Raw genomic sequence first — 19137 nt, 5'->3', positions numbered from 1 at the left:
ATCAATTTGATCTTGTTTTCAAATCAATTTTTTTTAAAATTAAACAACCCAATTAATATTACCCAAGTAGGAGCGTTAGAATTTTTTATAAATGGTTACTATTAATTAATGATTTAATAATTTAATAAAACCAGCTGATGAGTTTAGCTTTAATACGAGCTAAGCACGAGAGTCTAAATAATTTAATGTGATTACCTAAGTGTGAGCTTTGCACATCTTACTAGGCTAGTATGGTTTGACGGTTGTATAAGCCTTTGGCCAAATAAGCCTTTGATGGGAGGCTTTTAGAGTTGTTTAATTAGTAAAGCTAGGGTCCCCTCTTCATTTTTATGAGTTATGACAACTGTCTATTGAGTGCCACCAATAAGAAAAGAGTGAAGAAGAAGATGTAGCCACTTTAAAGATCGTTTTGCTTTCTCGAATTTATCGTGAAATAGGTATGCTTAAAAGACATAATAGGTATGACCATCCGCGAATTCATTATGGTATTTTAATTTTCACTCAAGGATCTTAAGTTAGAGTTTACATTTTTCTTATTAATTTTTAACATCTCAGTTGCTTAAAAGACAACATTTTTCTTATTAATTTTATCATGTCAATTGCTTAAAAGACATTAGAGTTTAGATTTTTCTTATTGCTTTTAATATCTCAGTTGCTTAAAAGACATCGAAGTATAAACAGTGTAAATAGCGCAATCTAAGTGAAGTTTCAGCGCAGATAATTCTTATGCAGGCCCTTTGTTCTTTTTTTTTTTTTGCTTGCCCCGTGTGGCAGAGGGTTGTGTATAAAGGGAAGAGTTGAGTTAGGGTCCTCAAATGTGGCAAAAGTAATAAAGTAAACTATCGAAATAATTAATATAATGCCATTTGATTTTTTTATTGATAATATTAATCTAGATGATAAGTATACTTTGTTATTATTTATTAATAGCTTATCTGCATTGAGATAAAGATAAAAAGTTTTTTCCCAAAAGACTTTTTATGACAATTTATCTCTTGTACAAGATCAGCTTCTTCAGTCAATTGATCCGAATAGACTATCGTTGTCTTCATCATCGTATTAAGCTCATTGTCCGAGAGTGGTCTAAGCTCTTCTCAGATCTTCACCATCCCAAGCGCATCCACCCCTAGGTTCCGATTGGAACAACACCTTTACTACAAGCAATCTCTTCCTTAATCAACGATCCATACCAACAAGCCATGCAAGCTTTATCTCAAATGCATAACAATATTTAATTCTTAATGCTAGAAATGAAAAAGCTATGATGAGAGCAATCCTAACTGTTCTAACCTTTCCTTCTTCTTCGTCTTCAACGTCTCATCATCCTCACTAAATAGTTCTTAAGGATATATTAAGGATATTAATATCCCATCATCATTGAGCTTTAGCTCTTCATTTTAGGTGATATTAACTAAAGATATATTTTCTCATGGTGTATTTAAGATAGGAGATTGGCATAGAAGATGTGGAGATAGAATTGATGAGTATATATAAAAATAAGTGTACCATCATGTTTTCATGATTAATAGTTTAATTTATAAAAAACAATTTTTTTTTTTTTAAAAATTTATATATGTATGTATTAACATTGTTATAAAATATTTTCTTTGCAATTTATAAATTATCACGTTTATTGTTCCCATTATTTTTTTCTGTATTGATTTTTTACTTGGAATTCAACTTTGACCTTTTTAAATAAAATCATAAAATTAAAACAATTTTTAAAATAAGATTTGTAAAGTTTAAGTTTCAAAAATTTCGGAACATATGAAAAACTATGTAAAATTATTTCTAGATGCCTCCAACATTTTTTTTTTTATTTTCAATCAAATTATTCATATATGAAAAAAATCATTATTTTCTTTAACTTTGTAACATAAGAATTTTTTTTTTCAAAAAGGGATATTTCAATATAAGCATAAAACAATTGAAGTGAAGATGAAATTATTTTTTTTATTCTGATAATTTAATTAATGTATACTTTATTATATATTTTAAACATTATCCAGCCTATATCATTATGTCTAAAAAAGTATCGTGAGATTTTTTCTCATTTTTTAAACCAAATGCATTATTTTTAACTTTAAAACTTACAATCACATAAATTCATTATTTTAAGTTTAAAATTGACAATTACATAAATTTGAGAGATATTTACGAAAAGATTCATATAGACTTGATAATTTATATATCTATATCATATTTATTTTGTGTTAAACATAAATAAAACATGAAAATTATCATGAATTAGTCTATGCATTTGTTACACTCTTAAAGATAATTTTTATCTTCATTTCATATAAGATGAAAGGCACAAATTAATTAAAGAAAACTAATATGCAGTGATAAAATTTAAGTTTTCAATTTAATATTTTATTATTATACTCAATGTTATTATTTATAATAATTTTAGATATTTTATTCTTACTCAAATATTATTTATTTATTTTTTAACTTTTTAAAAAATTTAATTTTATTATGTTGATATTTTAATTATATTATATATAATTTAAATAAATAAAAATAATTTGTACATCTTACAAATAACAAGCTAATTAAATCCTATATGTAAACCTCTCTAATTCGAATAGGGGAAATTAGGACAAGATATATTACACGCGTGCAAGGGTAGTATGGCCAATTTACTTTATGCCTTCCATCTCCGTATATATTTGTGCTCCAGCTTGAAAAAAATTTCCATAGCCGTCCAGTTTAAACCCATCATCACAAAGATCTTCACAATCTCTCTGCGAGCCTAACACGTAAGTTAATTAATATTTTTATTTATCTCTTTTTCAAATATATCTTTAATTGTATGACATAGAATTTCTTCTATTTTAATTCTCCATACTTCCACAAAATTAGGGTTTTATTATTATTATTATTTCTGGTTTCAGCTAAGAAGAAATGACTACTGAACAAACAAAATCATCAACCGAAGACGTAAAGATGGATTTATTTGAAGATGACGATGAGTTTGAAGAATTTGATATCGAAGAAGGTAATTCTTTTTCCCTTTTTGTCTCTACTTTTTTTTTTTTTTAAATTTTCGTGGAGACTAATGTTTAATTTTAGGTTTATGTTAACTAATTAGCTTAATTGTTTCGTTTTCTTCCATATTTTTGTTAATGTTGAATTATAAACTTATATTGAGCGGTTCGTTTTCTTAAATTTTTACTGTTCTGGTTGTAATTAGATTGGGAATTTTTTTAAGCAGCTTTTATTTAATAATGAGGGAGAGTATATTGCGGCAATACTTGTTTGTGTTGAATAGGTCATTGCTTCTATTGGAAATAGCATTTGAAAAATGTGATAATATGAATATAATGTTTTCAATGACTGGTTGCAAATTTGGCTGCAAATCCATTTATTTGTTAGTATGTATTGTTTCCCTTGATACCTGATACATATATGATGCTGGAGCTCATTTACTGGTTATGAGGGGCAACTATCTACCATTGGAGTGCTTGTTTATGCAATTAAATTCCCAACTTTGTACATGGATGATATTTGACTAAGATAATCAAATGAAGTGGATCTCTTAATAACTTTATACCAGATTAAGAGAATGTAATGAAATGGATCTCTTAATCACACTTGCAAAGAAATGAATAACTTCACTCTCTTGAGTATATAGGTTTCATCATCCCCAAGAAAACAAGAAAAGAACATTCCAACAAAATTTTACCACTCTAAAAAAAATTTAAACAAGTTCACCACTAAATAATCCACATGAGATGTAGAGCTTAAAGGAAAGATAAACACAATGTTTCTTTCACTCAAAATACAAGCTGTCAATTTAAAACTTTGCATTACATGAGGGGTATTTATAGTTGAACTTGGAACATCTTAACAAGAATAGGAAAAGTTAAGTCAAAAGAACAAACACAACTATGCATGTTGGAATTATTATGGAACAAAAAAAATTAATGTTGTTAGGAATTATTAAGGACACAAATTCTAAAATTCATAAGGTTCTCCTTGGGGGCTGGAATTAATGTTATTGCAAAACCTTAATTCCAACAATTGTGATGGCATCCAAGGGGCATCCGATGGTCCAGAGTATGGTTGGAACATTGTTCAATTATTCCTCCCTGTGTGTGGTTGGCTTTTCTAAATTTGACCTTGTGAAAGATTGGATTTGAGCCTTAACTTTGAAGAATTGGGCTGGTTGGTGGTAGATTCTTGTTCATTAATTTGGGCCTTTGTATGATAAACTCAATGGGCCTAGATTGACGACTTGCTTTTGTATATACTCGTTCTCGTTTTCTTTATCTTTGAAGTATGAAGATAATTTAGACACATTGAAAGTGGTTGAAACTCCATAATTTTCTGGTAGTTTTATTTTGTAAGCACCTTGAAGAACTCTAAATGATCCATCATCTGGTGGTAAGAGGTTAGAATGTTCCCGGTTATGAATCTTTTCTTTTCTCAAATGAATCCAAACCAAGTCACCCTCCTTCAATGCAACTAACTTTCTGTATTTGTTGAATTACACTCTGAATAAGAAGGCACAAGCCTGTCCTTGTGTATGCTTTCAAGTAGGTTCTGGTTTCAGGAGAGTTAAAACAATACTCATCTTATCTTTTGCAAATGTGTAAGTCTTCTATAGCCATCATGAACAACCCTTCTATCATATTTCCAAGGTCTCCCCAACAACATGTGACAAGCATCCATAGGTATAACGTCACACCAAAGAAAACCTTGATAGTGTTTGTCAATTGAAAACTGAAGTAAACAGTTATTTCTCAGCTTTAATTTGTTTTCTTTTGTCAGCCATTGAATCTTGTAAGGTTGTGAATATTCTTTTGATTGTGATTGTAGCTTCTCTACCATGGTTGATGCCACCAAATTTATGCAGCTTTGTCTATCAATAATGACACAACATACCTTGTTATGAGATGTGCATGTAGTATGAAAGATATTCTCACGTTGTCATACATCTTCATTTCCAACTGCAACGTCAAGTCTTTTTTGAGTGACAAGGGTTTGACCTTCATTTCCATACTCCACATATTTATCATATTTTGGTTCAATTTGCTCTATTGTGTCATTGGAGGTGTCTTTGAACTCTTCTTCCACCAAAGTAATAATTTTGTGATTAGAACATTCAAATGCTATATATCCAAATCCTTGACATTTGAAAGACTTGGGTGATCTGGAACTAGAAGAATTAAGCTATTTGGAGTTGGTTCCCATTGAAACTTTAGATGAAAACTATGGTAATGTACTCATTGTAGAATTTTTTGAGAAAGAGGCTGAAGCACCACTGTGATTAATAGGATTTGAACAAAAAGCTAATTGGAAAGCTACTTTTTCATGCCTCTCGTTATTGCTTCTCAGAGCAAGCTTCCTTACATGATTAAAGGTCTAATAGGATTGTGGACATACTGGGTTGCTGATTTCCTCTTTCAAATCACCCAAATAGCGAGCTATTATTAGCTCTTCACGTTCTATCACATCACATTTAAGTATAAGATTTTCAAACTCCATGGTATAATCTTCCACAAACATCTTCCTTTGCTTGAGATTATGAAATTTGATGAAGTTATCTTGCCTATAATTATGAGTTAAGAGTGTTCTCAATTTCCTCTGCAGTTTATCCCAAATCTTGATATTGCTTTTTCCTTTACGACTCCGTTGCCTCTTCAAGTTTTTCTACCATAAAAAGCATATTCTTAATTTGATGGCAACCAACTTCACTTGGCAACTATCAGAATACTTTTTTAGTTCAAAAACTCTTTCAACCATGTAAAGCCAATCAATGAACTTATATGATTGCATCATGACAATTATAGTCACAAACTTTGTTTCTGGTGATGATGAAAAAATCATCATTAGAATTACTCCTTGCACGTTGATAGAAAAGGGTTTTATGTTTCTCCATCCTTGGATGAGTAGCTATTAAAACTTTGTTAAGTATTGTGACATTCATAACGTTCATGATGTTGCTGCAGTTTTTGAATCATTTGTCTATTGTCATCAAATACTTGAGCAAAAATTTTCTCTTCACATGCTTCATCGGTAAACATTCTTCCAAGAACAAGCTTCATTATGTAAAGATTAGATTACAAAGTTTTAAATAATATCATGTTTAGCACGTTTCAAAGCTCTTTTTCCAAGTTGATACTAGATTAAGAGAATATAATGAAATGGATCTCTTAATAAGTTGATACCTGACTAAGAGAATGAAACAAAATGAATTTCTTAATTACACTCACAAAGAAATGGATAATTGCACTCTCTTGAGGTTATAAGTTTCACCACCCCAAAGAAAACAAGAAAAGATAACTCCAAAGTTTAAGGATTCAAAAGTTCACCATTCTAAAGAAAATAGCTAAACAAGTTCACCTCGCTATGACAATCCATTCAAGAGATACAAAACTTAAAGAAAGATAAAACCAATAATTCTTTCACTCAAAATGCTAGCCGTTAATTTACATTACATAAGGGATATTTATAGTTGAACTTGACATATCCTTCTAAGAAGAGGAAAAGTTAAGTCAAAAGAAAAAACACATATATGCTTGTTGGCACATTTGTGGTGCAAACAAAATTATTTCCTTAGAAATTGTTAAGGACACATTCTAAAAACTCATAGGGTTCTCTTTGCAGGTGGGAATTAATATTATTGTAAGACCTTAATTCTAGCAACTGTGATGGCATCCAATGATGAAGAGTGTGGTTGGAATTTTGGTCAATTATTCCTTCCAATGTGGTTGGCTTTTTTAGAATTTGACATTGTGAAAGATTAGATTTGAGCTTTGCATTATTTTGATGAATTGGGCTAGTGGATGGCAGATTTTTGTTCATTAATTTAGGCCATTGAGTGGATAAACTCAATGGGCTTAGATTGAGGACTTGCTCCTGCATCATTCTCATCTGATTAATGTAAAAGAATCTATTGATCCTCATGGCAATGATAGTTTCAGCCACTTTTGACCATTGGATGCCCCTTAGGTGCCCTTTAGATGCCATCATAGTTGTTGGAATCAAGATCTTAGAATAATATTAATTTCAGTCCCAAAGGCAAATCTTATGAGCTTTTAGAATTTGTGCCCTTAATAATTCTTAACATCGTAGTTTTGCTTGTTTCATAATAATGTCAACAAGTATAACTGTGTTTGTTCTTTTTATTATTTTTAGAAGGATGTTCCAAGTACAACTATAAATACCCCTATTTTAACGTAAATCGATAGCTTGCATTTGGAATAAAGATGACAATATTATCCTTATCCAATGCGTTTTGACCTGTCCTGAATCGATAAAGGGGTTTTTTAAAATTGGGATCGAGTCAAGGATGGATTTTTTAAAAATTTGTGTCGGGTTGAAGGCGGGTTTAGTGTGCCTCACCCCTAACCATGTCGTGGTATATATATATATATATATATATATATATTTATCATTTATTTAATTTTATATATTATATTAATAAAATTATGTTTTAATATCTTAATTTAAGAGGTTAATTTAATAAAAATATTACATTTATATATGATTAAGATGTAATTTATATTAAAAAATTATACTAAATTAAAGTCATTGAATTAATTTCGCGTTGAGTTTAGTCAGATCTGGGCTATACATGTGTAGGGTCAGGATCAGATGTAATTATTAAGAAGTCAGGGTGAGCATAAACCTGCCTTGTCTTGAACCGTTGCCACGTCTACTTTTGAGTGAAAGTAACCTTGTGTTTATTTTTCTTTAAGTTCTATATTTATTGGGTGGATTTTCCTTAAAGTGATGAACTTGTCTAGTTCTTTTCTTTAGAGGTGAAATTATGTATCCCTAGATTTTGGACTTATCTTGTTTTCTTTGGGGTGATGAAATTCATATCCTCAAGGGAGAGATCATCCATTTATGTGTGAGTGTGATTAAAAGATCCATTTCATTTCATTCTCTTAGTTCGTTATCAGCTTGTTATCAAAGCTTTGGAATGTGCTGAATCTGGTGTGTTGAAAGCTTTATAATCTATTTTTTTACAAAAATGAAGCATGTTCATGGAAGAATACTTACTGAAGAAAATGCTCTTGAAAAGGCATTTCTTGATCAATGATTTAATGACATGAAAAATGATTCAAGAACTACAGCAATGTCTTGAAAGTCACAAAACTTCAAGAAGTTCTAATAGTGACTCATCCAATGATGAAGGTGATGACTATAACCCTTTCTATTAACAAAATGCAAGGATTGATTCTAGGATGATTCTTCCCATCATCACCATAATGGGAAACATTCTAAACTCTTATCATAAGATGATGGACCATTTAGAGTTCTTCAACGAGTGTGGGCATGTTCTTACAAAATAGAGATACTCGAAAATTATGGAGTTTCAGCCACTTTCAATGTGTGTCGAATTATCCACATACTTTGAAGATAAAGACATTGAAGACTCGAGGATGAGTTCATTTCAACCAGGGGAGAATGATTCAAGATCTAGTTTGAAATCTTGCAATAAGTTATTGTTGAAAATCTATGCAAAAAAAACTGATTCTTGATTCATCGAACTTTATTTGCAGTCCTCAAGCTACTTGCCTACTCTTGTATCTAATCTGTATCTTGATCAGTAACCTAGCAAAAATGCAATGTTTAAGTATAGAATGAATGAACTATACTGACATACACTTATTGTTGGAATAAAAGCTTCTCTTAGTGTGGGCCAAAATTTAGAATCTAATAATTTTCTGGCCAAGCCCCAAGCTGAACTTACCTATGTTCATCTATATGAGTAGCAGTCTTTGCAATTCACAAGGTTTGAGATATCACCTTATAAGCCATATTATCCTTCCATGAGCCTGGCTCTAAGATTTGCTAATGATAGAGAAGTATATTTATTGTCTCCAATTAGGTATAAAAATGAAATCTCTCCTGGTTTCAAGAATTTGCTCCAGCACCATATCACAAACAATCTTTAGTAAGCAACCTGCAATTGTTGACTTGGCGTTATGTTTCTAAATGCCACTAGTTACATTATTGTATGCTGTTGCTTTCAATGATGCTGTGTGTTGCTAATTAATGTTCATATATATTTTAACTACTCGTAGTAAACTTTGGCTGCCCTAAGATTTATGGAACTTGATGCTTGCTGTTCTGGTATTATTGTTTGTTCTTCTGGAATGTATTGTCTGTTTCTTTTCCAAATTACTTCTTGTTTCCTTCTGATAATGGTACTTGGATCATTAATTTTTTGCCTCCTCTTGCCATTTTCAGTTGATGGATCTGTGTTTGGTTTCAGTTGTTTAGATAAATTCATATTATACCTTTTCTTATCTTTATTGTATTTAATTTATATGATATCTGAGTGTACAAAATTGCAATCTGAAATTTTTCATCTCCTGACAGAGTGGGAGGACAAGGAAGAAGGAAAGGAAGTGACACAGCAGTGGGAAGATGATTGGGATGATGATGATGTCACTGATGACTTCTCATTGCAACTGAGGAGGGAACTTGAGAATAACACTTCGAAAAACTAAGCTGGACTTATGCATTCTCTGTTGTCTCTATCGTTCATCTCTGCACTGAACTCTTGTTTGAATTGATATTCCTTTTCGTGCAAATGAACGTAAGAGCTTTAACCCTTTATGCTTGGATATTTGGTAGAAACTTCAAATCCAAAACTGGTTTTATGGTTCTCTGAAATGTGACATAGATTTTACTGCTGAATATCATGTGCTTGTGCCTTGTTAAAGCTATTTTTTACATGTTTGGTTATTGAAAAGCTTCATATGCTTGTGACTTCTTCACTGCCCGCAACCCATGTCAATAGCATCCCTTTTCCATGATCCTTTTTTTTGTCTTCCACTCGTGCCATACATCAATGTTCAACGGTCAATGGTAGGATTTTTTTACTTATAATAAATATAAAAAATTGAATCGGGTTTATCAATTTTCTTCATTTTTTTTAAATGTCATTGAAGAAAACAATATTCAGGAAATAATTTTGGAGGTGTGGGAAATATTTTTAAATATTTTTTTTTATTTTTCAATCTTTGGAGTGTTTAGGACACTCTATTATCTCATTTGGATCCGCTTCTGTCGACGTCTTCGACGGAAAATATAGGAAAATTGTAATTCATTTGCTTTGATGTACTTTCTCCTTTCAAAGGTGCAAGATAGTTTCCTGCTCGAGGCCAGCAGGAATCATATACCCTTTTCTACTACTAAAGCCCTTTGAAGTATCATTGAGCATTTTCTAAAAGAATGTTACTCCCCTAAATGGGATTAAGAAGGTTTTTTTTTTCTATGATTGCGTAGAAGGTAATGTATCATAAACATTTTGAGAAGTTGTTTCGAATCCATGAAGCTTTTTGGTGGCACAGCCTTCACATGCTATCTTTCTCTGTTCCCAACCTTGTTCAAAGAACCTAAGATATGAATGGACCCAAACTCCTAATTAAATTGCATTGAAAAGGTACAAACCAAAGCTGGAGACGAAAAAAAAAAAAACAATTTAAACATCATAGAAATGCTTAATTTAAGCGATTTTAAGGCCATACGACCCATACCCAAAATCCAATAGCAACAGCAGAAAAAATGCAGAGTAAAACACCCAAAAGGAGAGAGAAGGCAAAAGTTAAAGGACTTAAACATTAAAAAAAAAAAAAGAAAAGTATTGCACGGTATGCCTAGCTATTTATGCAAAGACATGATCGGTTAAACAGGAATCATATACCAATTGATTTGATTAGTAAAAAAATAAAAAAAATGCAAACTCTTATCTGAAACTGTGTTTGTTTAATATCTTCAATTTTACGTTATTACGTACAATTCATTGGGAAAATGAAACAGAACACTACTTGGAACCCCACATCTTCATCGCAAAATGAACTGGAAGAGCTCAGTTCACTGATTCAGTCACAAAAAGGAGGGCCTTTCTCTAAACCAGTTCAACTCCATCATGGCTTGAAACTTCTCTTTGCTCTCCCAAGATCATCCCAACTTTTGACGGATCAGCAGAAGTTCGACAGATTGGACAAGTGGGTGTCTTCAACAACCAGGAGTTTATGCATTGGGAATGGAAGCTGTGCTTGCAGTTTGGCAACAATTTGCACTTGTCACCTTTCCTGAAATTCTCCAGGCAAACAACACAATCCACAGGGCTACTCCCTTTCTCAGCTGCCTTGTACTCAAAGCTAGGTAGCTTCTTTAGGTCCTCATCTAACATCTTTTTGGTTCCATTGCTGCTTATTTGAACCATGCTGCCATCTTCATACCCTCTCCTGAAAGCCCTTCCAACAATACAAATATGAATCACCACCAAAACTGCGATTCCGACAAATAAAAGTACCACAGAGAAGGCAATTTCCATAACCATAAGTAATTGTAAAATTTCCAGATAGAGTTCTTTACAAATCTGAAATCTCTCAACTTCTCATAGCAAATACGTTCCAACTTAATTATATCCAATTCTCATTCTGTTCTTTCGAAGCCATAAAATATGAAAGCATGAGAAGAAAATATCATTGATTTTTTCAAAATTCAGAACGTGCTGAATCTGATTTTTTTTTTTTTTTTTCTGTTAGAGGTTGAAAAGGTACAGAACCAAAGAGACAAAAAAGGGGCGGAGAGACTAAGACCTGGTGCTTATTTGTGTTGAACTAGGTCTGAGAGGTTTGGTGGGTTCAGAAACAGAAAAATGGCTTTTTGTCGTTAAAAAGTGTGCAGGAGCTGTCCTCTTGTATTGCTATATTTCACAGGCCATGGGTAGCAGACCAATAATGCTGTATTTTTATAGAAAAAATGAAGGGAAATTTACAAATTAAACCTTGAAATTTTGTTTGTTTCTGTATATATTCTCCTACCTGCAGTATTATTATGTTACAATTTTCTTTTATCTTTAGATACAGTAAATATATGAAGTATGAACACAGTTTTCATTTTCAACCTACCTATCCTACCTAATCTAAGAAATCATTGTAGAGAAGATGAAGGCATGCGCAATCACCGTGTCAAAATCATGATTACCTAAGATTAAATCCTCTTAATATATCCCTGTTAATTACATATTGAATGGCAGACTTTTGATGAACCTGGTTATACGTGTAGAAAATTTTAATTTATTCGAGTAAAAAAATTCCAACTCAACTCTTCAAATAAGAATACATATATCATTGGATCAAATGTTTGGATGCTACATATGGCAGAATTTGTGCTAATAATTCTATTAATTTAATTTCATCAATGATTACCCTAGTTCACATGGTCTCCATTACCTCAAGCATTAAGCATTTAAAAAATTCATGACAAAGATGATGATTACAATCATTTTCAAATTCCTTATTATATCAAATTATAATCTGGCTAATGACATAATGAAGCTGACTGCTGTATTCCGAATCAAAGCCATATAATTTATGGTTTATATTGGTTCAAACAAAAATGATAATTTTTTTAAAGAATTCAAATGTATTATCATTATAACTTTTTTATTTTCAAAAAATTAATTTGGAATAATTATAATGTTTTAAAGCTCAACCTGTAGTAAGTATCCTTAATTATCATCATCTTGTCTTTAATTATTTTAAAATGACGATGAAATTTAATATCATATAATTGTAGATATCAAGTAAATGAATGCGCTAGCTAATCCAGTTCATAACTTATATTAGGACGATTGTGTCCCGACATCTAGATGAAATTAAAAATCCATGGATCCATGAGAAAGACCGGTACTGGTACTTTCTTGCGCCGATTCTCCTAGACAATTCTACAAACAATAATAGTGAGATGTTTCTCTTGGTGGTTGGGATTCACTTTGTTTTATATTTTTGTTACTTTTACTTTTACTTTTAAAACACTTTTTACATACAGATTTTTCCTGGTTCATATTTTTTTTTAAATAAAAGAGTAGATGGTTGATGTTAATTTTAATAAGGTTAAAGTCGTTTTATTTAAAATTAATGTCAATTTTTAAATAATATTAAAATATTTAATGTAATATTTAAATTTTAAACATTTATAATATAATATCTAAACTATAAATATGTTAATTAATTTAAAATTTATAGGCATAATTATTAGAATTGGACTGAACCGTTTATCCAATCGGATGAATTAATAAGCCAATGTTTAAATCAATCTAATTCTGTAATTAGATTAATTTTACAATTAAATCATTTTAAATTATTATAAATCGATAATTATATAATAAATCAATAAATCGAGCAAATTCTTTTAATCGCATTAATTCAATATCAACTAATAAATTTAGCTAAAATATGAAAAAAAACCCCTTCAAGTATTCAAAATAATCAAATTAAACTCTTATACTATTATTTTATCTAAATAAGTCCCTCAATTCTTATTTTTTATTATCAAAACCCTTGTATCTTTATATTAATGATATGTTGGCATATTTTGAAATATGTGGATAATGATATTGTAAAAAAATTGATACATATATAAATATAAGCAACTTTCAAAAAAAGATGATCTAACAAAAATTTTTATTAATTGATACCATAATTAAAAATAATTATAAAATAATAATATATAAAATTAATAAAAAATAAAATGGAAATAAAAATAATTAATTATTTGACCATGATCGAAAATAATTAATAAAAGAATATATATATGTAAAATTAATAAAAAAATACATTCATATAAAAAATATAAAAACAATTTTAATTTCTTTTTTACTAATTTTCATATAAATATAAATATAAATATTTATTTTTTATTAGTTTTATATATAGATATTTTTTTTATTACATACAGATTAATTATTATATATTAATAAATAATATTTAAATTTTAATAAATACAATAATTATTATTTACAATTATTTATAATTACTAATTATATTTATTAAAATATAAATATTATTTCTAACTATTAAAATATAAAATATGATTTTAATAAAATGTTAAGTAATTTAATTTCTAACTAGTAATTAATTATTCTATAAATTTAATATTTTAAAATTTGTAATTTATGATATACCTTAAATTTTATAGTGTTATGGTTAAATTATTAAATTATAACTGTAGTTAAAATTTTAAATTTTAAAATTTTAAAATATTTATGTTTTTAAAATATTTTTTATTGAATTGACAATTGACCTATTGATCTCGTGGTTGAACCATTGACCTGATGACCCTAAATGTTAAATGGTTTAATATGCAGTTCGGTTTTGATAACTATAATTATAAGGTTATTTATTTATTATGTATCATTATTTAAAACTAATTAGATTAAATATATGTATCATATTAATTAATACATTTATTATTTAAATATTATATTAAATATTTTATTATGATTTAAGAATTATTCTTGACATTAACTTTTAATTTATTAATTATAATTCAAGTTTATCATTGTGAATCTTTAATATTTTTGGTATTCCTTTCAATTAAAACTTAACTTTTTTATTTACATTTTTATTTTTGTCTAATTGATGTTTATTATTATTATATATTTTTGGAAGGAAAATAGTAAAAAGATATTAACTAAAAGAAAGTTGAGTAGAAGAATTGAATGTAATTGTTTAAACTCTATTGGTTACACTAATAATTACAATGGGATACTTCCCGTCACTCTGTGTTTTCTTGTGACAATTTTGACTTGTTTCTGTGAAAGTTGTAGCTATCAGTAAGGGTAAATTTATCCGTACTTTGACGAATTTTGATCGGATTCGCCTGCTTAAAATTATTATTTTTTTAAATCAAGTTTTAGATCCGATTGGATAATAATAAAAAAAATATTAAGATCAGATTTTAGATAAACTTGATTCGATTTGATTTTATATATATTTATAAAAAATTATTTTTAATTATTTAATTAATTTTATATTTATATATTTTTTATATTTATATTAAAAAATAATATTTTATATTTAAAAATAATATTTTATTAATTTAAAATTGGATTGAATCGAATACAATTTTATATAATATCAAATCGAATCGAATTTAAATATAAAATAATTTTAAAAAATTAAATAAAATTAAATTTAAATATTATAAATATAAAATTAAATCAAGTTTGAAACAAATTAAAACTCACCCTAACAAGATTTATTGCCATCCCTATCTATCACGTCTTTTGGTTTTTTAAAGTAGTGTGATTATGTGCTGAATTGCTTGGTTTAGTAGTTAGAGTTCTTAAAAGGATACAAAAATTTTGGATTCGAAACAATTTTTTTTGTAGGTAATGCACCTTTTATCTAAAACATAAAAAGTAGTGTGATTATGACGGATTGTGTTAGTGATGCAGGATTCATCCTAGTGCTTTTTAGTGCGACTCAAAAGTAATTAAGAGTCATATTTTGATTTAGGTTAAAATAATAAAATTTTTTTTATTTTTTAATTTTATTTAAATAAATTTTTATATTTTTATTAAATTGAAATAAGTTCTTAATTTTTAATTTTTACTCAAATAAATCTTTAAAATTTAATTTATGTTCAAATGAAATTTTTAATTTTTAATTTGTTTCGAAATAACCTCTAACATAAATAATTTTTTAATTTGAAAAAAAATTTTATTTGAATATAAATTAAAATACAATAATTTATTTAAATATAATAAAAGTATAAAAATTTATTTTTAAAAAAATAATTTAGGAGTTTTTTTCAATATTTTAACCTTTGATTTATTTATAAGTAAGGAACCAAGGTCGATATCCAAGACTACAGTGTCTATTTTATTGTAGAATTTGGTTCAAAAATTAGGTACAAAATATTAAAAGAACCATAGCTTCAAATTTCATCTAAGACTATCCAGCTTTTACTTTTTCTATTTTAGATCAAACCCCTTTAGCCTTCCAAATCAAAGAGCATAACTCAACATTGTAATCCTAATGTCATACAATTTATGAAAAGTTTATGTCCCACACGATCACACATGCATCTAAAGAGATGCAATTGGGCTAACAGCTTTAGATAGCTTATCGACCATTTGAAATGATGCAATACACCGACTTATTTCAATCAAATGCATAAAAGTAAAGACAATTCATAAGTTTTAATCAACAAGAAATGAAATAAATCAACAAGAAATGAAGTAAAGCTCGATTAAATATGTAAAAATAAGCTCGATTCGTATACTCGACAAGAGTTCGATTATTCATGCTCGAACTCGAACTCGAAATATTTTATTAATTAAAATAATAAAAATATATTTAAATATAAAAGCTCGATTAGGCTCGCGAGCTACTCAAGTCGAATATAAAAATACTTGAATTTGATTCGATCGATAAGTCGAGCCACTTGAGCTCGAGCTCGATTCGATAATAATCGAACTAAATTCAAGTTTTCTTCAATCTAACCCGAGTAGCTTACGAGTACTAATGTATCATTTACACCCTTAAATGCCTGGGTGCCATGCATTGGTACTAGCCACCCCCTTAGCCTACCCTAGCCATACCTGCAGCCACTCGCTACAGCCACCACCTACTCCACTTATTATCCCAGACACCCAACTTTAAAAAACCCCAAGCACTGATCCCTCTTCTCCAGCACCCTGCATCTTCATACCCAGAGATTAACCTTTTTTCCTTGTGCAGACCTCTACCATTAGTTACCTTGCCTAAGCCTCATACCTTTTCCCATGCCCAAACCAACCCCCAATTTGACCTTACCCCAGATCCCAGCTTTCGCATACTAGGGTCTTGGCACCCGTGCCCATACACGCCTATTCCCTTGAACACCCATAGACCTATGCCTGAAACCTTTCATCCTTCCTCTGACAAAACCTCAACACCCAATCGAGCACTTACAACCTCCAACATCAAAGATCATCACATTAAAACACATAACCAAAAAAAAAATACAGTTATCCCCATAAGGAAGAACCCACTGTCGAGCTACTTGTAAAAATAAAATATCATCATCAGTTTAGTTTATAAAAAAGAAAGATAAAAACTTTAAACTCCGATCTACATTGATTTGGGTTGTTCCCAATGAAAAGAAGGCTGGATCTGAAAAAAAAAAAATGCATTGAGAAGAACTTTTGAAAGCTTTTTTTTGGTATTTTTTGGCAACTGCACGATTGCCAACAACTGTTGATAGCCACCCTAGGCAGCGGTTAAGACAGTGGCATGGTGTCGAACTTCGACAATGCTTCAGAGGATTTTTTTTTGGGTTGAGAAGTTTTTTTCTTTTTTAGAGAGGGGCTTTGAAATGAAGTAAAAAAATTATAGTTTTATATAAAAGATTAAAGCCCAAAATGATGCCGTTTTAAACCAAAAGGATCCGTGCGTGGACCTGAATTTGACCTGAGATCCACTCAACCCTACCCAACGACCCGCTTCAGCCAACCTTCAATCGATCTAGGTGAACTGCTAGTGAACCGATTTGAATTGCAAAATCGTCGAGCTAACCAGACTGACTGGATGACTGGATTGTTGATCGATCCGATTCAGATTTTTTTTATTTTTTATATTATTATTTATATTATTTTAGTTTTATTTATACATGTTTAATATCTCTAAATTTGTTAGAATAAATATTTATTATTTTATAATAATAATTGATAATAACAATAATAATAAAAATGATTTCAAAACTTTTAATTCTTATTAATATTTTTTTTAATAATGACCCAAGTATTAAATAAAAATAAATAATAATACTAATAATAAAAATAATTATAAAACGAACTAGCAATAAGGAAATTTTCTCTACTTAGATTTTGGAAGGAATACAATCATGTTTTAAATAATAATAATTTAGCCTAGATGTTGAAAAATTATTATAAAGAAAAAAACACTAAATAAATTAGTAATTTTATTAATAATAAGTTATTATAAAAAAATATATATATGAGATTGTTTAACTAATTTTCAAAAATTATAAAAACTGAACTTGCTTCAAAAGTTCACTTAAATATTGAAGATTTTTAGAGATGTTCGTGTTTATTTTTTTAAAAAAATAATAAACCCTCTAAGCCATAAAATCAAAATCCTAAACCCTCTAAACCATAAAATCAAAACCTTAAACCTTCTAACCCCTAAAATCAAAACTCTCAATCTTTCAAACCTTCAAACTAAACTCTAAACCTTTCAAACCCTAAAACTAAAACCATAAATCCTTCAAACCCTAAAACTAAATGCTAAACCCTCTAAACCTTAAAATCAAAACCCTAAACCCGCTAGCCCTTAAAATCAAAATCCTAAATCCTCTAAACCCTAAAACTAAACCCTAAACCCTCTAAACCTTAAAACTAAACCCTAAACCTTTCAAACCCTAAAATCAAAACCCTAAAACTAAACTTAAATCTCAAAACCCTAAAACTAAACCTTAAACCCTCCAAACCCTAAAATTAAAACCCTAAACCCTTTAAACCTTAAAATCAAAATTTCAAACCTCAAACCCTAAGATAAAAACCCTAAACCCTTCAAACTCTAAAACTAAAACCCTAAACCCCTAACTTTCCAAACCCTAAACTCAAGCCTTAAAACCTCTAAACCCTAAACTCAAGCCTTAAAACCTCTAAACCCTAATATTGAAACCATAATCCCTAAAATCAAAACCCTACAACCTCAAATTTGATACACAATCTTGAATCATCATTCAAAAGTCATGAAACCTTAAAACCTCGACCTAAACCTATGCCTAAAATTATTCCAAAACTCTAAGGATACGTGTGAAAATCTTACATGAAATGATTTATTCTCGAATGTCGCCTAGATGATGGAGTATTTAGAAAACTTTATTTCATTAAGTTTTTCATACGAATCCTTAATTCACATTAATAATGGGATTAATAAATAAAAAAGTATAATAATAAATTAAGATTTTAAATATAAACAGTTACACCTAAACTCTACCTAGATGTTGGAGAGTCAGGGTGATCTCATTATACTTAAGAACCCAACTTTAAAATTGCATTTCATGACTTACATAACATTCATTGGCATACATACATTATCATGTTATTGTTGGCAATCGTTTGCATTTCTCTGTCTTTAATTTTTATTTACTACTTGATAATAAAATGTTTTATAAAAAAGGGCAATACATATTTTAAAATTGTGACATGATAAAATAAAACAAAAACAATATTTCAAAGGAAATAATTCTCGATACTCTGCCTAGATGTTGGAGAGTCACCAATAATTATCTTTCACTAAGAATGTTATTTTCATTTTAAAGAATATTGTATTAAATCTTAAGCAACAAAAGTTATTTTAA

At 29.2% G+C, this 19137-nt stretch overlaps 1 protein-coding gene across 1 annotated transcript; it reads left to right on the top strand.

The window, feature by feature from the left end:
* Positions 1-2617: 2617 nt before the first annotated feature.
* On the top strand, positions 2618-9663 carry LOC111289311 (protein DELETION OF SUV3 SUPPRESSOR 1(I)-like). Its single transcript, XM_022880250.2, has 3 exons — positions 2618-2762; positions 2898-3001; positions 9343-9663. Exons 2-3 carry the CDS (start codon positions 2908-2910, stop codon positions 9471-9473), a joined length of 225 nt encoding a protein of 74 aa, XP_022735985.2. The 5' UTR covers positions 2618-2762; positions 2898-2907; the 3' UTR covers positions 9474-9663.
* The last annotated feature ends 9474 nt before the right edge of the window (positions 9664-19137 follow it).

This window comes from Durio zibethinus, chromosome 11 (genome assembly GCF_047325235.1).
Source record: "Durio zibethinus cultivar Kanyao isolate XHJ-2024 chromosome 11, ASM4732523v1, whole genome shotgun sequence".
Classification (NCBI taxonomy): Eukaryota; Viridiplantae; Streptophyta; class Magnoliopsida; order Malvales; family Malvaceae; genus Durio; species Durio zibethinus.
Note: the sequence above shows the minus strand (reverse complement) of the source record. Positions and strands in the feature narration are given on the sequence as shown.

Bases quoted from the DNA above. Each gene is read 5' to 3' on its own strand.
- LOC111289311 (XM_022880250.2), top strand. From the start codon at position 2,908: ATGACTACTGAACAAACAAAATCATCAACCGAAGACGTAAAGATGGAT. The intron at 3,002-9,342 runs GTAATTCTTTTT...ATCTCCTGACAG, and splicing joins AGAATTTGATATCGAAGAAG to AGTGGGAGGACAAGGAAGAA.